This window comes from Xenopus tropicalis, chromosome 6 (genome assembly GCF_000004195.4).
Source record: "Xenopus tropicalis strain Nigerian chromosome 6, UCB_Xtro_10.0, whole genome shotgun sequence".
NCBI classification, from domain to species: domain Eukaryota; kingdom Metazoa; phylum Chordata; class Amphibia; order Anura; family Pipidae; genus Xenopus; species Xenopus tropicalis.
Genome location: NC_030682.2, coordinates 2,459,209 through 2,480,455, shown reverse-complemented (window position 1 = coordinate 2,480,455; position 21,247 = coordinate 2,459,209). Strand labels below are relative to the sequence as shown.

The 21,247-nt window shown below is 44.2% G+C and overlaps 1 protein-coding gene across 1 annotated transcript in view; it reads left to right on the top strand.

Annotated features, from left to right (window-relative positions):
- Nucleotides 1-21,247, top strand: part of sspo (SCO-spondin) — a 96,885-nt gene that overhangs the window by 32,147 nt on the left and 43,491 nt on the right. Inside the window, exons 31-61 of the mRNA XM_031903910.1 lie at nucleotides 104-340; nucleotides 781-903; nucleotides 985-1,088; nucleotides 1,211-1,448; nucleotides 2,053-2,205; nucleotides 2,490-2,630; nucleotides 2,886-3,068; nucleotides 3,759-3,909; nucleotides 4,344-4,503; nucleotides 4,635-4,689; nucleotides 6,020-6,118; nucleotides 6,205-6,423; nucleotides 6,889-7,016; nucleotides 9,209-9,350; nucleotides 10,520-10,681; nucleotides 11,030-11,207; nucleotides 12,064-12,166; nucleotides 12,303-12,354; nucleotides 12,491-12,611; nucleotides 13,309-13,516; nucleotides 13,861-14,002; nucleotides 14,304-14,498; nucleotides 14,963-15,055; nucleotides 15,147-16,181; nucleotides 17,277-17,435; nucleotides 17,524-17,700; nucleotides 17,913-18,077; nucleotides 18,782-18,961; nucleotides 19,278-19,400; nucleotides 20,665-20,794; nucleotides 21,040-21,165. Of these exons, the coding sequence (XP_031759770.1) occupies nucleotides 104-340; nucleotides 781-903; nucleotides 985-1,088; nucleotides 1,211-1,448; nucleotides 2,053-2,205; nucleotides 2,490-2,630; nucleotides 2,886-3,068; nucleotides 3,759-3,909; nucleotides 4,344-4,503; nucleotides 4,635-4,689; nucleotides 6,020-6,118; nucleotides 6,205-6,423; nucleotides 6,889-7,016; nucleotides 9,209-9,350; nucleotides 10,520-10,681; nucleotides 11,030-11,207; nucleotides 12,064-12,166; nucleotides 12,303-12,354; nucleotides 12,491-12,611; nucleotides 13,309-13,516; nucleotides 13,861-14,002; nucleotides 14,304-14,498; nucleotides 14,963-15,055; nucleotides 15,147-16,181; nucleotides 17,277-17,435; nucleotides 17,524-17,700; nucleotides 17,913-18,077; nucleotides 18,782-18,961; nucleotides 19,278-19,400; nucleotides 20,665-20,794; nucleotides 21,040-21,165 (5,482 nt within the window). The remainder of the gene's footprint in view (nucleotides 1-103; nucleotides 341-780; nucleotides 904-984; nucleotides 1,089-1,210; nucleotides 1,449-2,052; nucleotides 2,206-2,489; nucleotides 2,631-2,885; nucleotides 3,069-3,758; nucleotides 3,910-4,343; nucleotides 4,504-4,634; nucleotides 4,690-6,019; nucleotides 6,119-6,204; nucleotides 6,424-6,888; nucleotides 7,017-9,208; nucleotides 9,351-10,519; nucleotides 10,682-11,029; nucleotides 11,208-12,063; nucleotides 12,167-12,302; nucleotides 12,355-12,490; nucleotides 12,612-13,308; nucleotides 13,517-13,860; nucleotides 14,003-14,303; nucleotides 14,499-14,962; nucleotides 15,056-15,146; nucleotides 16,182-17,276; nucleotides 17,436-17,523; nucleotides 17,701-17,912; nucleotides 18,078-18,781; nucleotides 18,962-19,277; nucleotides 19,401-20,664; nucleotides 20,795-21,039; nucleotides 21,166-21,247) is intronic.

Here is a 21,247-nt window from a genome sequence, read left to right as displayed (position 1 = left end):
AACTGAAGTACCTGGAGAGAACCCATAGAGACAAACATACTCTACAAAGATAGTTGTACATGCTCATGTGTAGGACCCACTCAGTCTTCTCTTTGTCCCTCAGGTCACCCCTGTGGACGTTACGAGTTCCAGTGTGGGAGCGGTGAGTGTCGCCCCAGGGGGTGGTTGTGCGATAATGAGGTGGATTGCAGAGATGGAAGTGATGAGCAGAACTGTAACCGTACCTGTGGATTGGATCAGTTCAAGTGCACCCTGAGTGGGGAGTGTGTAGGATATGGACAATTGTGTGACGGGATCCCCCACTGCCGGGACCAGTCAGATGAGAGTACAGACAACTGTGGTAAGTGAGACTACACTGTTATATAGAGAACCCTAAAGTAGATCTTCTACTATTTGAAGTCTGGTGATCCTAATTCTAGTTAGAGATGCCCCCAGCTTCACTTGAGAACGTTACAGAAGAACACTCTCTAGTACAATGATAAAAATGTTAAACTTATGGGTCATATTCTTCTATAAGGCCATGTGAGAATTGTCCTGGAACTTCTATGCTACTGCTAGATACATTGTACTTCTTAGATCCATTGATTCCACTCCAGATCTATGAGCCATTATTATACATACCCAAATGTAGCCCCTGGGCAGGCTTAGGTGTGTCTTGGAAGACCACATCCTAGTCAAGGTGTCCAGCTTGCCATTCTTATCCAGGGATATTTGTATGACATAAAGCCTCTTGGATACACTTCATGGAGATCTATCTAACTGTTATTATGGTTTCTGCAGGTTCCACCCAAATTCCCCCATGTCCTGGGCACTTTATTTGTATAAACAGAATGTGTGTGAACATCTCGCTCTTGTGTGATGGGGCCCCAGACTGTCCTCAGGGAGAGGATGAGGTGTCTTGTGGTAAGTTGGGGCATAAAGCCTACGGTAACGTACATACACTGCTGAGTTAAGGCACATCATTAAATATTATTTCCCTTGTAGAAAGAAGCCCAGTAACAATTTCTCCAACTGGACCTAAGAACCAGACAGTACCAGCCTGCTCAGAGTACTCCTGTTCAGATGGCCGATGCTTGTTATTTAAGCAGGTAGAGGGGAAGGATTCTAGAAGTTCTACTACAACATTTTTATTTCCTATATTACCTGGGTCACCTGATTGATCATCTTGTCTATTTGTTCTACTCCTCAATTGTTTCCCCACTCTACTAAGGTGTGCAACGGCATCACTGACTGTGACGATGGGGATGAAGCCTCAGGTTGGGTAGCTTCTGATGAGAAGGACTGTGGCTTCTGGAGTCCATGGGGGTCGTGGAGTGAATGCAGCCACTCATGTGGGACAGGGATGCAGAGCAGGAGGCGCACTTGCACCAACCCATCGACTGACGTACTAAGGCAATGCAGAGGGGAGGAACATGAAACCCAGCAGTGCTTCACGGTGTCCTGCCCGGGTAAAGAGATAACATCTAGAGTTCATTGAAAGAAAAGCAAGAGTTGGCCAAAATATTTCATAGGAGTCATCTTTGAGGAGCAAAACAATGTCAATTGAAGGAGAAACACAAGCTGACCAGTGATCGCGTGTGAATTATCCTTACTCTTTAGAGCAAATAGGAAAATAAGCAGCTTCTCTTCCAACATCGCTCAACAGGGAGTAGATAAACTTATTATATGGTTATGTATATTAGGTATGTCTTAACTAGAAGGTGAGGGGTTCGAAGCTAATTTCATGTAATTTTCATTCAGTAATTCAGACTGTATCGTCCATATGAGCTAAGACCAAAGGTAGGTAGGCACCACCATCACAAGAGGTTCGAAAAAGAAAAAGAACTGAGGTCTAATCACAGGGTTCAATAAGAAAATGTCAGAATAACCACTATACATACATGGAACTGTACAGGGCTCTCTTCTTCATTTGGGAACCCCCCAATTTTTTTTATTGACTTCTGTTTTCCTTCTGGCAGTTTAGTAGGATCCATGACTGACTCTACCCAGCAATTTTGTATATTTTCTTCCCATCATCATATCAATGAGCAAAGTCCTTTTGTCTCCATGTAGTCGACGGCTCTTGGACACCATGGGCAACTTGGTCCAACTGTACTCAGGATTGCACCGGGATAGTGATCCGCAGGCGCGAGTGTAATCTGCCTCAGAATGGGGGGCGCCACTGCTCAGAGCTCCCCGATTCTTCTGCTTCTTCTTTGGAAATTGGTAATTACATGGGGCCATGTTTAACTCAACGACAAGCAACTTTTCTCCCAATTCAGTTATACAGTCCCTCAACGGATGGTCCATGAGATAAACCTAAACATAAAGACAATAGCTGAGTTTATATATATATATATATATATATATATATATATATATATATATATATATATATATATATATAATTTATTGCTGAAGAAATGCCTTGAAGCCAAGGGTCCCATTTGCATGGATTGTTAGCTAAGACTTTGTAGATTTGGGTTCTACATCTTACCCTTTATATGTAGATGTGTGCCGTCAGGACGGATGCCCCCAGACCCCAAGCTGTTCTGCCGATCTGGAATTCCGAGAGTGCGCGCCTTGTCCTCTCACCTGCTCTGATCTGTCCAACAAACGGACCTGTCCTCAGAACCCGACCTGTGCCTCCGGTATGGAATTTATGTCTTAGGGCAAATTATTACTAATCTACTCCTGTCTACCAAAATTGCAGTAAATGCATCATTACCTATTGAACTCACCTACCTTATTGCTAATTCTACAAAAAATAGTAAAACATATTCTGTAACAAATGTACTATTGGATTTTACCACCCCCGCTGGTCCTGTAACATAATAATGCCCACCAATAGCCACCCACCAAACAGAGACCCTGCTGAGCTTCCCATTCTTTCCCATTCCCCCCAGGCTGCTTCTGCCCAGAAGGACTACTGTTGGACAGCCTTAACCACTGTGTGCGCCCGGAGCAGTGTCCCTGTGAGGTAGAAGGCGCCACCTACTGGCCCGGACAACTGGTTAAAGTCAACTGCCAAATCTGCACCTGTCAGGATGGTCAAATGAAACAGTGTCGTCAAAATCCAGAATGCAACGGTCAGTCTAAATGATTTCATACAGTATTTCCCCAACGTTTGTCTCCACCAGTATCTAGTAGACACAAATCTATAGCTTGAGATTTCTTGAAAACGTTTCACCCTCACCCGAGCGGTTTTTTTTTGCAGTTCAACTGAGTAGTAGGCAATGCCCTGGTATTTTTAAAACCTTAAGGGTAATATATTCACCAGCATCCACTGAAATTTGGTTGGTGCACCAAAGACCCAACCCCTAAGCAATGGGGTCCAATGTAGTGAAGGAAGCTCAGATCTATACATTGGGGAGACTAGACAACCACTCTGAGAGCGAATGACCCAACATAGAGGGGTAACCCCTCAGGACAAGACTCTCTACATCTCAAGGAAAAGGGAAATTATAGGCTTAAGTGCCCAGATGGAGCACAAAACACATAGGGCTTAGTTGTACTCTGAATAAGATGTGATAAGTTTTGATTAAATAGCGATTTCAACTCCAGTCCAGTTTTGGGCCAGCCTGTTTCTCTCTAAGAAGATACCATGGTACCATTGTGACTGGATCCCACTTTCATACCCATTGCTTTAGGTATAACGTCATACAGTATATCATGACCTGAATGCATGAAAGCCTTCATAGACATATCTACAAATTGTAGTTGAAGAAACTAAATGCAACGTTCCCATGTATAATGTATATTATTGCCACCTTTTCCAGTGCATTGTGGGTGGTCTGCCTGGTCCCCCTGGGGGGAGTGTCTAGGTCCATGTGGAGTCCAGAGTATCCAGTGGTCTTTCCGAAGCCCCAACAACCCCAGCAAACATGGTAATGGGAAGCAGTGCAGAGGCATCTACCGAAAGGCCCGCAGGTAATGTTACACCTCTGTCTCTACAATACAGAATAACTGCCCCCCCAGGCCCAATGGTATGTGGAGCCTCAGGTCCCACTTCCTGCCTCCTTGGCAATAGTAGAGGTTTGTTAGATAATGTACCCAGGCTTTGCAGATTGGACATTGGAAAAAGTGTATATTATTATAAAGATGGGCATGAACAGAATAGCATCTGGCTGTATGAGAAAATCTGGCCCATTATGCCATTTGGAGGGGGGGGCACTGTGACGAGGGTACTGGGTCTATGGGAAGCTGCTGATTGGGCTTCAGGGGAACATTGGAGTTTCAAAGACAATTAGTAAAGTATCTAACGGGCTGCAAGGAGACACATTAGGGTTGCCCAGTGTAACTCAGTCTCCCCCTCTTTATATCTGGTTTTGGTGATCAAATACCGTATCCTGCCCCACTTACAGGTGCCAAACAGAACCGTGTGAAGCTTGTTCCTACCAAGGCAAGTCGCAGAGTATTGGAGAACGCTGGCGCTCAGGGGAATGCCATGTATGCCAGTGCCTACCCAATCTGACAGTGCAGTGCTCCCACTTCTGCCAATACACCAACCATGGATGCCCAGAGGTGAGTGACGGTTACAGATACTGCCGGGGGCAACACTGGCCTTTGCCCTATGGTTGGTACCAAGATGGTTCTGTCTTTTCACATTCTGTCCTCTGCTTCTGGAACGTAACTAAAAGACTTATATCTTGCAGGGCCAATATCTGGTGGAGGGACATGGAGACACTTGCTGTTATTGCTCAGAGACAGGTCCGTCTCCTCCTCGTTTTTACTGTGTTTTTGTTGAGAGATGATGTACTGAAGCTCAGTCAGCGGCACCCCTGTAATGGGTAGTAACTATGGCGTCCAGAGGGGCATTTAAGTGGAGGTGGATTCCAATATATATAACTGGTAACCAAAACAGAGAGATTTGATAGTAACTATTGATTAGTGGAACTGGAGCCAATTTAGCACCATTATTACATTACCCACTTTGTGGTCATTCAATGAAGGGGTAATAAAGTGTTATTCCCAGTACTACATAGTCTGCTATGCCCTAACAATACAAATGGCACAAAGAGATATACAGATGGAACACTGGCTATTGCAAGTATGCCCTTGTGTCCAACTTGTCTCCAACTTGTGTATGCTCTTGTGTCCAACTTGTGCCCAACTTGTGTATGCCCTTGTGTCCAACTTGTGTATGCCCTTGTGTCCAACTTGTGAACAACTTGTGTATGCCCTTGTGTCCAACTTGTGTACAACTTGTGTATGCCCTTGTGTCCAACTTGTCTCCAACTTGTGTATGCTCTTGTGTCCAACTTGTGTCCAACTTATGTATGCCCTTGTGTCCAACTTGTGTATGCCCTTGTGTCCAACTTGTGAACAACTTGTGTATGCCCTTGTGTCCAACTTGTGTCCAACTTGTGTATGCCCTTGTGTCCAACTTGTGTCCAACTTGTGTATGCCCTTGTGTCCAACTTTTGTCCAACTTGTGTATGCCCTTGTGTCCAACTTGTGTACAACTTCTGTATGCCCTTGTGTCCAACTTGTGTATGCCCTTGTGTCCAACTTGTGTATGCCCTTGTGTTATTGTATATTGTGGTACAACTCATGGGAGAAAAAGGGAAGGCCATTCCAACTGGAAATACAATAATCAAATATTGGAAAGTCCTGCTCTGGGTTATTTGCATTGTTTGTATACCATCTGTATATAGGACTTATGGGTATATGGGGCAAACAACCACACACTTGGTTCTCAACTGCCGCAACCCTTTAATACAGTTACTCATGTTGTGGTGACCCCCAACCATAAAATTATTCCTAAAACCATCGGAAATATGTGTTTTCCAATGGTCTCAGGCGACCCCTGTAAAAGGGTCATTCAACCCCCAAAGGGGTCGCAACCCACAGGTTAAGAACCGCTGCTCTAGCGGGACATGCCTGAGTGTAAGACATGGCTGCCAATGAATGAGTTTACCAAGTTCAATAAAGACTGAGCCTTTTAAGAACAATATCTATTTACAAACCAACATTTCCTTAGAGATTGGAATTGGAGCCATTTGTGAATTAATCCATTATAATATTCTACCTTGTACAGCTCCAAATGGAACAGAGGTCTCCTGGCCTCCCCCAACCAGCCTCCCAGCCACTACCCCAGTCCCTGCCCTAATCACATACCCGCTGCCGGCAGTAGGAGGTGAGTATGGGCTGGGCATTAAGATTAAGGACAATTTATAAGGATATTGGGGTTCTAACAAATTTATTTTCTTCTGTCTCTTTCAGATGAATGTTACAAGCCCCTAAAAACTTCCCTTCTACCAGATTCAAGTTTCATTTCCTCCTCCCAACAATCTGAGAACCCCGCCCATGCTGGACGCCTCAATAATGTCTCCCCAAGATCTTTATTTCAGGGATGGAGCCCCCAGGAACATGAGTATGATGGTCTTCCTTCCTCTTCCTCATTCCTCCAAATAGATCTACAGCAGCCGTGGAACCTGACAGGTACGCGGATAAGTCTTATTTCTGCCGACTGTCACAATCTGAACTTTCTTGTTAGATAAGTGGGCTCTGAACAGTGGGGGTTTCCCCACATGGGGGGCTTGGGATAGTGGTAGGGTGGGCTCATTCAGAAGGCCAGTACATGATTAGAATTGGGGAGGAGGGCCATTTGCCCTAGAGTCATCTAAATGTACAACTTGAAGGTTAGTTGGGGTGAAATTTGGGGTTGTGTGTCCTGTTATTGGAACCATGGCTGATATTTTCATATAACTGTACCAATGTCATCAGCTAAATGGGGCCCTGGCCATGGGTTGGACTGAAATGGAGCAATGTTTGGATCTCAATATAAGAAGGAACAAATGACATTCTTACTTCTGTGAGTGGAAGAAGCTGGAGTATGTAAGGAGAGCATTGTATGTGTATCGTAGTGTCTAAAACTATACTGATATTGTGCCGTTACCCCTGTAGGGATCGTGGTGCAGGGGGCGGGGGCTCAGGATGCCTATGTCACCAGTTTCTCTGTGCAGTTCAGTATGGATGGGAACAATTGGCACGAATACAAAGAAATGACCAATGGGCAGGAGCAAACACCCAAGGTATGTGAGTACTAAGTATCTCAGAATGGAGAAACCTATGGAAGGGACCTGGCCATGCAGAATAAGTTAATTACATTGATTCTCTTAATGGCATTAGGGGTACACAGCTTTGCATCATGTGATTTATTTTTGATTGGCGGCTGCTGGGGGGATGGTGGGAGATGTATTTCTCCAACGCGTGGACCATGAATTGCGCCTGTCCCTATAATAAATATTCATTTAGTCATTAATTCATTAAATGTTGTCTTGTCCGAAAAAATATGTTAATATGAACCAAAAATCCAATTATTCTTTTATGATCAGTGATTTTGTGCAATATTTTATGGTTTATCACATGACAACTTACAGGTGAGATTCAGTTTGAGGAGAAGAAACTTTTCAGGTTGAGTTTTTTCTTTAGACTTTAGAGTCTTTAGAGTTTTCACATGATAAACAGTGAAGTTTGTCTCATTAAACTGCATCTGGCTCTGTGGGAAAATCTGGAATTGTATAAGGAGATAAGCTTTTCAAAATTGAATCTGGCCCAGCGTCCCTTGCTATAGCCACATTTATTTACCATGTTAAAGCACATGTTTATCTGTTATAGTTTATTTATTATAATGACATATTAGGGCAGTGATTCTCAACCTTCCTAATGCCCTTTAATACAGTTCCTCATGTTGTGGTGACCCCCAACCATAAAATTATTCCTAAGACCATTGGAAATATGTGTTTTCCAATGGTCTTAGGCGACCCCTGTGAAAGGTTCGACCCCCAAAGGTGTCCCGACCCACAGGTTGAGAACCGCTGTATTAGGGGGATGGTTCAATGGTGTGAGATCAGAGGAAGAAGAAGAGCTTTGGATCTCAAAGACATGAGAGGTGTCGGAGTTAAATGATGGATGGACTAAGCTGAGTGTTAGAGTCACGGGCAAGGAAATATGGAATGTTGGTATTTTATGGGCAATGAATGGAAGAGGATTAGGAAAGAGAATGTGGGGAATTGCTGGTATAAGGTTGTGTTTTGGGTGAGAAAAGAAGAAAAAAAGAGTCAAGTAAGACTAGTGTTGCAGTGTGATGGAGTGAGAGTGAATGGGTTTCATTGAAAGGGAAGATGGAGTAGATCGAGTCTGATTGGGCGAAAGGAAAGAAAATCCAACGTCAAAACTTAAATTCTGTAGGAAAGACAATTGTAACTGGGAATGAAAACAAGTTTATTGGAGTTTAAGGAACTGGGGAAAGAAAACTATTATGTTGGTGGGAAGTGTGTGAGAGAAAGTTAAATTATGTGAGAGAGTTAAATAATGGATGGACTAAGAGTGTTGGAATCAAGGCAAGAGTGTAACAGATGAGGTGAAAGAAAGGAAGGAAATATGGAATGTTGGTCTTTTATGGACAATGAATGGAAGAGGATTAGGAAAGAGAATGTGGGGAATTGCTGGTATAAGGTTGTGTTGTGAGTGAGAAAAGAAGAAAAAAAGAGTCAAGTAAGACTAGTGTTGCAGTACGATGGAGTGAGAGTGAATGGGTTTCATTGAAAGGGAAGATGGAGTAGATCGAGTCTGATTGGGCGACAGGAAAGAAAATCCAACATAAGAGCTTAAATTCTGTAGGAAAGACAATTGTAATTGGGAATGAAAACAAGTTTATTGGAGTTTGAGGAACTGGGGAAAGAAAACTATTATGTTGGTGGGAAGTGTGTGAGAGACGGGATCAGAGTATTGGGGGTTTGAGGTTTGGAGTTTGATTGTCTGGGGCCAAATTCTTCTATTAGAATGTAACATTGTTGAGTGAATGTGAGAGAAGAACAAGAATCAGATCATTACATTTCATTGTAGTGGGGAAGGAATAGTCAGAACCCCAGGATATGAGGGAAGGGAAAGCACCAGAGTTTGCTGACATGGGAAAGGAAGGTTTGACGCTCCCATTTTCTTAAGTAAAAGTAACTTTTTGAAAGAAGGGTTATTTCAGCCAAAATGTACTGTTTAATTTAGTGTCAGCCACCCCCTATGTCCCATGCCCCCCCAGTTCTCTATATAGGGTGACCAAAAAACTTAATTAAAGTGGCTGGAGAATTCACCAATAGGAATTCTGGGCACCATGGCAGCCATTTTGCCGTTAACTCCCATATAGTATGTTCCATATGGAGATTATTGTATAGTGTTTGCAGTGTGACCCTGCCCCATACGAGACTCAATTGCGCCTCAATCTTAGATTTTCCAGGGAAACTTTGATGGTTCCACCCCCGTCGCCCGAAGCTTTGAGAGAATAATAAAAGCGAGATACGTGCGTATCCTTCCCCAGCACTTTCACGGCGGCGTTTATCTGCGCACGGAGCTACTGGGCTGCGGAGAAGGTACTGGGCCCAAAACTTCACCCCCAGGTTTCCTGGGAAGGGCAATGAGTATAATGAGGGCTGTACAGAAAAATATTCTTCCACATTAATATGTGATCATAGGTAGTGATGAGCGAATATTTTCAACAGGCATGGATTCGCAGCGAATTTCCGCATTTCGACATTGGCAAAACTTGCGTGAAAATCCGCTGCGGAAAATTTTGCACGCGTCAAAAAAAATTGTCGCGCATCTTATTGGGCGGGGTCGTGTCAAAAAGGGTGCGGTCGCATCAAAAAAAGGGCACGGTCTCGTCAGAATTGGACAAAAAAGCCACAGGTGACCAAAAAAAAGCCGCGGGCGACAAAAAACATTGCGCTCCAAATGCATTTCGTGAATTTTTTGCCGTTTCGTGAATTTTCTTGCCGTTTCACGAATTTTATGGCAAAGCGAAACGGGACAGATTCAATCATCACTAATCATAGTCAGTGTGTGATAAATATTTATGAGAACTAGTGATGAGCGAATCTGTCCAGTTTCGGAAAATTCGTGAAACGGCAGGAAAATTTCCGAAATGGAGAAATATCCGCGAAACGCGTTTGTTTGGAAAACTTTTTTTGTCAAGTGATGCAACTTTTTTTGCCCATTTTGGCACAACGCACCAATTGGGACGCAACTTTTTTTGATGCGCGACTTTTTCTGCAGTAAATTTTTGCAAAACAATTCGCCAACGGCAAAATGCAGAAATTCACTGCGAATACATTTCTTGTCGAAAAATTTGCTCATCACTAATGAGAAGCTCAAACACAACTACATGTGGGATGGAGGCAGATGGAGCGGAACATATTAAATACATGTAGGAACATTTTCACCTTTTCTTCCCTTCTTGTGGGATCAGCAATTTCACCTTGCACCGCCCCCTGTGTATCTTCAATGAAAGTCCCCTGTATTTACTGTAATAGGTGGGATATTCCCAGCATTCATTATGGCCTCATCTTGTATATGGGAAGCAACAGGGTTTAGACCACAAGGAATAGCTGTTTCTGGACTGGACAGTGGTCATAATGTACAAGAAGATGATGGGGCTGAAAACCATTGGGATGGCTTGAAATCATCATCATTAGTGGAGCCAACATTGTGATTTCTTTCAAATAGCAATTTGCAATACTTTCTATTGTTCTGTTCTGCACAGTACCCAAACCCCAGCCTGGTACCCAAGTCCGACCGGGGGAGGAGTCATGCAAACCTGGGCAGTTTCAGTGCCATAATGGACGCTGCGTTCCTGCTGGGCCACATGGGGTTGTTTGCAATGGAGTCAATGACTGTGGAGACCGATCCGATGAGATCTACTGTGGTAGGTTCTTATATGGACTTTACTTACTCCAGTGTATTATTCTGCTAAAAGAAGCCTCTTGTTTGTGAATAAGAAAAGAAACGTTAATTTATTTATATTATTATTATATTATTTATATTATATTATTGTAACTTTAATGGAACGGACCAGTTGGTTGATTTACAAGTTTGTGGAGTGTTATAGTTTTTTACAGTTTTGTGCTTTGCTGTCCCAAGTAATCCTGCAGAAGGAACCCAACACCAACAGTAGTATAAACGATGGACAAATCAGTCCACAAAGGAGCCATCTCTAGATAGAATATAACATATGGAATATACAGTAATGGATTTTCTCTTTGTTGTTTTACAGGCACGGCCCCCTCTCCCCTGCCCCCTGCAAAGTGGGGCTGTCAGAAGTCGCAATACTACTGCAAATCATCTGGCAATTGCATTGAGGCCTCTCAGAGATGTGATGGGCGCCAGGACTGTTCTGATGGAGCGGATGAGTTTGGTTGTGTCTCCTGGTCCCACAGTACCACAAGCAGCAGGTGAGGCCAACATCCTGAGGCTCAAACCAATACCCCATGTTTTACTATAAAGCCCCAGAACGTGTGTAGAAGAACGTCACAGTTTCCTATCCAAACAAACCCAACTAAATTGTTGGATTTCTTGGAAGAGTCATGTCGATATACATGACGGCCCCTCATTCTAGATCTTTTGCCCTTGCCCTTGCTTCTAATCTTTGCCCTTACATTCCAATCCTCAATGGGACTTTTGAATTTCCGGTGGAACCTGTGGAGGAGTGGGGATTCTCTATAGTGACAATGACATGTTCTGCTTTAAAGACATTGGTTCTTCTCACTCCATTCTGCTAGCTAGCAAGAAAATGTTAGTAAGGCCTTAAGTCTGATGGTGAACTACTTGGGTTCTTTGATTCCCACCCCTGGCAATACTGCTGCACTGACTATGCTATTGGCTCGGGTGGGTACCAGGTGTCCCTTTCTATCTACTTTGAGGGCACAAGCACATCTCACACAGTTCTCCACACTGATCCTGGATCCAATTCCAGGTAATAAAGACAACAAGTTATCAGTCAGGCTGACAAACACTGTACTGGAGCATATCAGCTCCATCAATCTTTTATTTCGACTCGAAGTTTCCCCCCCAAAATGTGAAAAGATCTAGTGTTGAATTTAGAACAATCGGCAATGGTCCAACCCTCTTCTTAAACATTTGTTTTATAGTCAGTGAATTTGTCATTTACGTTTGGTTGCTTATAATATTGACTGACTGTTAATGTGTTACCCTTTCCTTTTCATTCTTTATTCCCCCATTTACTTGCCCCCCTTTTTTTAATTGTCCCAACTTTTTTCAAAAAATGTAATTATTTTTTTTATTCCAAAGTGTTGGAATCAGTTCTGAGATAAAACCATCAGAAACACTTAACCCTTTATGGCCACTTGCCCCGACGCCCCCACCTGGATCAACCTCAGCCTACACCAAACAGGTGAGCAGTCATTATCTTCAGGCTAAGCCTGTTTCTTTTTGGCTAAGAGAAATATCCAATGGGACTGTAATTCTGCTAATGTAGCTCTCCTGGTACCACATATGGAGTTGATTGAACCTTTTTGTGTATTTGGCAGCCTCCCTCAGGCATCGATGGATCAAAATTCCCAGGGGACATTTCTCCAACAGGTACTGAGCTACACTGAGCTTCCCATGGTTTCTGTTTTGCTAGACAGACGGTATTTATATACAGTATTAGGGAAATATAATGTCATTTAGTCATAAAACAGAATCACTAATGTTCAGTTCATTGTTTTCCCCAAAGGTCCATGTGAAAGTCCCCTAGGTCTAGAAGATGGTCGGATCCTCTACCAGCAGTTGACAGCCTCATCCTTTAGCGAGAACAATCCAGCCGACGCTGGGCGCCTTGACATTGTGCCAAATATGTTAGTACTACCTTTTCTTACATTTAATATATCTTGTGCCCTTGAATAAAATGTACAAATCATGTAGGAAGAAGGTGTAGGACTGGGACTCCAAGCAGAACCAAGTAGCCTTTTACTTTGCAGTTTGATAGGATTAGATGTTCCAGGACCAGGATAAGGAAAGAAGATTTAGATTGGACAATAAGTTTACCAACTGAGCCTAAGGTGGAATATATAATAACATTTCTTGGACCTGAGCTGTAGATGAAGAAGAGCAGGAAGCCAAAGCCTCAGTCTTGAGGGATCCCAGCAGATGTTCTGGGTTAGATAAAAGGTTTGAGATGAATTCAAGGAAAAATAAATTATGGCCAAGTCACTTGACGTTCTTGTTATTTTTATATTTTTTGTTGTAAACAGAAAGCATAAGGTGGTGGCATACACAGAATTAGTACAAACAAAACAATATGGGATTATGGGATATCGGACTCTAGTTTATAATGACAATTATGAAGTGTTAAGAATAATGATGGAAGAATGTAACATAATGTGAGAGTGCAGAGATCTATTATAACTGATAACATCTATAAAGATCAATGAAGATATCATGGGATTGGAATGAAACCCTATATTTATAACCGTAGATGTATCGCAGTTTTATCTAAATACCACAAAGCCAACGAATGAGTTTGTTTTACTTCCTCTCACTCTTCTTCCCAAGAATGAACATTGAACCTGGATGGAGCCCATTAAACTCTGACACTCAGCCTTATCTCCAAGTGGACTTTCTCCAGCCGACGTTCATCACTGCAGTCATTACACAAGGAGGTCGCCAGTCTGGAGGCTTCGTCACTCGGTACCGGCTGATGTACAGCAACGATGGTCTGGTGTATCACAACTACACTGGGGGGACCAGCTTCCCTGCCCTGGTACCATTTGTTTGTCCATCTGGCTTATCTTTTTATTTTCTTTACCAATGTCCAGTGAAAGAAATGTTTATTAAAGGTTTAGATGTAGGACAATGCATTGAGTAGATCCTTTTTGGGAGACAGATGTGGGGTGTGATCTTCAGTTCAGCTACACAGATGATTTAGTCTTTTATGCCACTTACATACGAGTCTATAAATGTATCAATACACATAATCTTTAATTGAGAGCACCCAAATGGGTCCCCCATGATGTATAGGTTGGGTCTGAAGCTTCCTGCAAACACTGACATAGGGAATAGACAGAGGGTGGAGGATCTGGAGCTTACAATTCTTTTGTGGTTTAGGTGTTTGAAGCAAACAGAGACAGTAACACCCCTGTGAGAAGGAACCTGCCTCAGGCTTTGCTGACCCGCTTCCTGCGCATCCTCCCAGTGGAGCACCATAGCGCCATCTTCCTGCGCTGCGAGATCCTCGGCTGCCCTTATGGTGAGATGTTACTAGAGGCTGAGCCTTTGCAGTGATTCATGAAGGCAAATGGGACAGGCAGTAATATTTCTCTCATCTTTGTTCATTCAATCACATCTTCTCCACTAGGCTTAGGGTTCTCTGCCAGTTCAGGGACCTATGAATCTACTGTTGTAGGGAGCATGTTTAATGGACACTTTGGGTTAAATATTTTAGGGGAATATGACACCATATAAAAAGTGTAGAGAAGCATTATGGACCTCATTTCCAGATATCATCTGAGAATCTACAATTTCCTGACTTGTGCATTTCCTTCCTTCAGTTGAGCCCCCCCATCCCACCAGAGGTCCTGGTTCTGGGACACCAATTCCTGTTGTTACCGTGCCTGGGGAGGTAAAGCCGTCCCACTGCCAGCAAGGGGAATTTGAATGCAGCAGCGGAGAGTGCCTTAATGCCTCCATATCTCTATGTGACGGACATGTTGACTGCCAGGATTTCTCAGATGAACAGGGATGTGGTGAGTCTTCTGATTCTTCTGCTGGGTGGCCATGGAATGAACTGGATCTTTCATAGGAAGGTGTGTGTGTGATGGCGAGTCCAGATGGGCATATATAGGTGGCAAAGCTCTGTGGGTAAGTGAAGTTATTTGGAAATGGTTCAGGGTCTGCAGAATTCCATTCTTGCTCCCCATCTCTGAAAAACCAAATGAAGAACTGCTACACTATATAATAGCTTGTAGCAGTAGCATTTCTCAGGGCCACATAGCGGCACAATGGTTGTGCATCTTTGTATGTTTGAATGGGTTTGTTCCCAGACCCCAGAAACATACAAGCAGGTTAATTGGCTTCTTATAAAACTCACCTTGTGTGATGGAAACCCAAGAGTGCAAGCTCCACTGGGGCAAAGACTGACTGAATCATATGTGGAATTATATCACTATATCAATAAAAGAATAATATTGTGCCATTTTTTCCTTACAAGGATCCTTGCCATTGACTGAGAACACTTCAGATGTTACAATAAGTACTATCTATCCACCAGGCTGGACAGGTCACTGGGCTTCTGTTACCCCAGGTATGTCTTCTCTAGGGAATGTTGTATTTATGGGTGCGGCTGGGGGTCAGCATGTTGAATCAATTTAACCATAATGCTTTTTTCAATACAGGAGAAGGAATTTCAGGTATATCTCCTGGAAGTCCTCATATGGCGGCCACCCCACTTCCAGGTGGAGCTACAAAGAATCCTATAGACACTGGGGAACCAGGACTTTCTTATCAACCTCAACCAACTGGAGACCCAGGAATTTTAAGTGTGAAACCAGGAACTAAAGAAACTTCTGTAGCTACTGGGTATCCGGGTATTCAGAGAGAACAGAGTGTTGATGGAATTCCTGGAATCAAAATCCCAGACACCCCCGAACAGAATTTAAAACCAGGAAGTCAGAAGCCTGGAGTGTTTCCCACTGGTTCTCCCGGGCTTCCAGGAATAACAGAAAATACAGGTGGAAATACACCAATGATGGCTGCTGTAACATCCGGCCATATCGAAACCTCTGGGGGAGCAGTTGTGGGAGCTCCTGGAGTGCCCACCAGTGGCTACCAGACTGGCATACCTGGCTTGTTTACACCTTTTACCGGTAAGGATGAGTGGATTCTGGCTACAAAACCTCATGTAGATGGCCATCAACCATTGACAGGTTTGCCAACCATAAGCGTAGGAGCAAGGGATTCAGTTATAGGGACGGGAACAGCTGGGACGAGTGCAGATAGCTATGCTTCCTATCACACTACATCACCAGATCATGCCTATGAAAACATGACACCTTACCCAGCAGGGGACAAGACAGAACCCCCGTCTCTCACACCAAGAACCGTTTCACCAAAGGAGGGACACCAGCCATCTTATCAGACAGGTGAAACAGTCACCACAGATTTGTATAAAGAAATGGGAACAGAAGGTACACTTTTCCCTACACTAAGGACAGCTTCTCTGGGCCCTGGAGAACCAGGTATGAGACCAGTCAAGCCAGAGCTTATTTCTGTACCTGAAGGACATCATGCCAGCCTGAAGCCTGGTGAGGGTGGTACAGTTATTGTTTGGAAGGAGCCTATTGAGGTTCCACCAGAGAAGGGCGCACATGAAATTGGACCCCCTAGGCCAGGGACTCATGAAGAGCATCAGGCCACACTTGTAACAAAAGGTTTGTTGGTTGTCTATTCTTTGTTCTGATATGTCTTGGTGCAAAGTCCTTAGGATTGAGGAGTTAATATCTACTGAGTATTGGCAAGGCCTACTAGGCCTGGTGCAGACTTTGCACCTTCAATTTCTTTGCCCACATAAAACAGGGCCCCCACAATAGCTACACTGACTCGTGATATAGATTATTCCTCATGATATATCCAACAGCTTCAAAGAACGCACTTCCACCCACAGCTGTCCCTGGTGGACAATGCCTTTCCTTCAGGCTTCCATGCCAACATCCCTTTAGACAGTATTTCTCATTTTACATAACACTGGGCAAATGTGCCCCTGGACACTAACCTGTGTCCACCAATCAGTGGGCCCACCAGGATACCAGGAAAACTCGCGGTGGTCCCAGGTGTCAGTGGGCCCTCCTGCTCTTGGCCATTTGGCCTGTTTCATGGTCATTCCCTATTTCTGAATGGGAAGAAAGAGGAGAAATAGAGGGAGGAATAGATGCTAGCATGTAAATAAAAGAGACTGGGAGAATAAAGAGTTTGGGTGAGGAAAGGAGGAAAAATAATTTGGAAAGTGGGTCTATGGTCTAAGGTTTTCTGGTGGGCCCCTGGGGTCCCAGTCCGACACTGGCTGAAACAATAAAATTAAAAACTGATGGTTTCTATGGTTTACTACCGAGCAACACATTTGCCCAGTGTTAGTAAAATATCCCAGTAATATCTTCTACTCAACCTGCCTTAACAATCCCTTACTCTGACAGTCAATGGAAACCAATGTATTGGCCAACGGGGATTGCCCAGCATTCCTGTACATGACATTATTCATGGTGGATGTTAATGATGTTTTTAATATACTTTGTTGTCATTTTTTACTAAATAGTTTCCTTACATTTGCCCTTCCAAATGACTAGAGATGGAGGACCTACATTTGGACAATTTGCCTCTACCCCTTTCCTTTTGAAATAAATGAAATAATTGGAGCTCCAACCAGTGGATAAACTTGTAGCCCAACGCTACATATTCCATTTCAGTTTCCTTTCACTACATAGGACACCAGTTTATATGCCTAACACAACATGGTGCTACTTGTTTTACAGAGCCAAGCGGTGGGCCAGGGGCAAGCATGTCTACACTATTTCCCAGAATCCCCTGCAGTGTGGGCCAGTTTGCCTGTTCTACTTTTGGCTGTGTGGACAGTTCCTTTGTGTGTGATGGGCAGGAGGATTGTATTGATGGGTCTGACGAGTATCACTGTGGTAGGTTTATTACCTTTCTTCCAGAAAGTGAGATCTCTCTCATGTATCTCCTCCTCCTTTATAACGTGTCTTCTTCTGGATGCTTCAGGTAATATGACCATAATCGTACCAACCACTCACCCAACACTGTGGCCAACATTGAGTCCAGGTGCCAGTCTGTGCTCTGCCCGGCAGTTTGCCTGTGCTAGTGGGGAGTGCCTGGCCATGGAGAGGAGATGTGACCTGCACAGGGATTGTGCCGATGGTTCCGATGAAGACAAGTGTGGTAAGTTGAGTCTTGTAGGTCCCAGTGGCCCATTCTACTACTTGTAGATGCTACAGGTGTAGGTTTCATCTTTATATCAACAATTGCTTCTCTTTTACCTCAATTTTCACAATTCAACTATCAACAACTATCACCGTCAACATTTGTATAGAGGATTTTATATTGACAGCTTATAAACAGGGCCTTTTCCTGAATGAACTCTTTTGGTTTAGCCGATTGCATCCTTTCACCTTGGACGTTCTGGAGTGATTGCAGTCGCACATGTGGACTAGGGGTGACCTTCAGGCGACGTGATGTGATCAGAGAGCGCCAGCCTGGGGGGCACTGTGATGAGGCTCAGTTTGACAGCAAGAGCTGCTTCGTACAAGCCTGCCCAGGTAAATATAGGAGAGAAGGGGTAGGGTGAGACTGGGGTAAGAACAAACCGAGATACAAACAGAAAGAAAGATGGGTCAGTTGTAGTGATGAGCGAATCTGTTCCGTTTCGCTTCGCCGAAAAACTTGCGAATCTTCCAAAAGATCCGCGAAACGGCGAAAAATTCGCGAAACAGCGAAAATGTCGTGCGACAAAAGAAATTTGTCGCCCGCGGCTATTATTTTGTCTCGCGGCTATTGTTTCATCGCCCGCGGCTATTATTTTGTTACGTGGCTATTGTTTCGTCGCCCGCTGCTATTATTTCGTCGCCCGCGGCTATTGTTTCGTCGCCCGCGGCTATTATTTTGTCGCGCCGGCTATTGTTTCGTCGCCCGCGGCTATTATTTTGTCGTGCGGCTATTGTTTCGGCGCCCGTGGCTATTATTTTGTCGCCCGCGACTATTCTTTTTTGACGCCGGCGACAATTTTTGGACGTGCGGCGAATTTTTCCGCAGCGAAATTTTTCATCCGCGAATCCATGCCTGGCGAAACTTTTCGCCCATCACTAGTCAGTTGTTGTCAACAGTCATTTGCCAATAAAAACAAAGTTGTTACTACTGGTCGGAATTATATAGTAACCACCATATTGCCTGGGGGTACTGGGACTCACCAAACCATCGATAGAGTTCATGTTACTACTCTACCCTGGTGTTTGTGCTCCCTTAGTGAATGGCGCCTGGTCTCCTTGGGGCGACTGGTCTCCGTGTGATGCTGAATGCCAAGGAGGGGTTCGCTCGAGGAAGAGGAGCTGTGAAGATCCCCCACCGAAAAATGGTGGCCTACCATGTAGAGGGGAAGCCGTACAGACCGAGTCCTGCAACCTGCAGCCATGCGGAGATACACTGGGTAACTGAGCTGTTTTAGGCCTTGTCTTTGTAATGGGTCATCTGTAGAGATAAACAACATACTTATAAATGGTGCTTAGTGATGTCATCAGCTAAAATTGGTCATTGGTGATGTAATCTGTGTCACATGACCATGTTAAAAGTCACCTTGGACCCATATAAAACCCCTTGGTGACTCAAAATATACTTACATTTAACTACAGGGGGGATAATATTCTCAATATATAAGCCAATGGGACATGGGCTCATAGTGGACGCTGGGAGATAGTGCTGAGTGCCAGCCTTAGAACCCAAGAGATATACCTCTCTCATTACAGACTGTGGCCCAGAGATGATCTACGTGAACGCTAGTGACTGTGAGCCTCTGCGGTTGGATGCGTGTCCCCAGACGTGCCGCGGCCTCAATGCGGAGACCCTGTGCAACAGCAGCTGTATGGCCGGTAAGCGGCACAATGAATGAATGTGGCTCTTCTGCTCTAAATACCATCGCATTGCAGGGTCTAGAACTCTTACCCCATTGGGCGCCATTACCTGCCTTACTCTTTATAACTCTCCCAGTTACTAATGTTCCCAGTCCCATCCAATTGTGCAGTATTGGTGCCGTAATCATCTTGGCTATCGAGTGATATCATTCTAATGGGTTTATATATTGAGAAGGGCCTTCACCTTAAGGACATTCCTATTTTCTGGGTATTCTCGAAGGAACATTTGTCATTTCAACATTCATTTCATTCAGTTGCTAATGGGACATTGGGGTAGGAAAACCCTGTCTCTCATTGGTTATTCCTTCATGAACTCACCATGGGGCAGGCTTTAGGTGCCCCTGGTTCTTTAACAACCAACTCCAAGAGCCAAGAGTCTGTACCTTCAGGCATCACACACTGCTACACACTCAATCTAAGCTCAGCTTGAAGGCATCAAAGAGAAAGAACATGGCTGCCCCTCTCCATGTTATACCCACTATGAGAAACCACCTAATACTTTTGCACCAATGGGATTCTAAGCCACGCCCAGGGCATGACATCACTTGGTGGAGCTTCTCTAATCACTCCCAATCACAAGTGTCTCTTCTCCCTTTTCTTTCCATGGGGCTCAATGCTATTGGCTAGTGAATAACTCAGATCAGTTATCTACCCTTCTGCTCATCATGTTGAAGGTTTCTTCTAAACAGACCCTGAGGGGTTATTATTATTATTCATAATAACTATTTTTAAAGCCCCAACATATCTGGGAGTGCTATCCAATAGAAGGCTGAATACTATATCAGACTCAACAGGAAACAAACTTCCAAAGGTTTCCCCACCACATAAATACACTATATATAGAACTGGCAGGAACATTCTGTTACTACGGCCTGGATCGTACGCTCCTATATATAACATGATAAATGGGATGCAGCCAGCAAGTTTTCATATTTTGTCTCACCATGTCCAGGCACCATGTTTTGAAAGATAAATCCTGCCTCTAGATGGTGCTAGAGTGCAAAGACTTGCCAGCAAACAGAATAGAAAATACCATAGACCATGTGCCACCTGGTGGTGAATTTTGGTATTTTTTTCCCTGTGTTTCCCTAGTTTTGTGTGCATCCTCTGACTCACAGGAGCCTTTATCCATTTGCTGTATATCACACACCAGTAGAGTAGGTAACATTGTACCTTCCTATATAGCACCTATGCCCTGACAGTGGCCTTTCCAATTCCACAGGCTGCCGCTGCCCTCAGGGTCTGTTCCTACAGAATGGGACTTGTGAGAATATCAGCCGCTGTCTCTGCCATACGGACCATGGATCTCAGGCCACCGGGGAGACCTTCAGCGGGGACAACTGCACCGTGTGGTAGGCTCAGCAAGTGCAGCTCATGGGGGAAGATTTGGGATGAATGGAAAATGTTATATGAGATAAAGGTGGGCACTATGGGGCTCAGCCAGTAGGCCATGTTTTTCCTGTGACCAGATCACGTATATTGGTCAAGTCCTGTTGGGAAGTTCATAGCCCTTGGGAGCTCAGTGGTGGACGTATGTTCATGGGACACTTACTGGTGGGAATACTCAGCCTTATACATTTCTCTCCTCTATAACAAGTCATTGCAAGGATGGGAAAATAAACTGTGACGAGTCGGACTGTCCCGTGAACTGTGGTTGGTCCGCGTGGTCTCATTGGACTCCATGTGATCGGACCTGTGGCTCCGGAGTTCAGGAGAGGTTCAGGTAAGGCGTCATCCTATTCCCAACGTATCCTCAGAGTAGAACCGTAACCCAGTCTATCCATGGAGGGGGCAAGTACTGTATG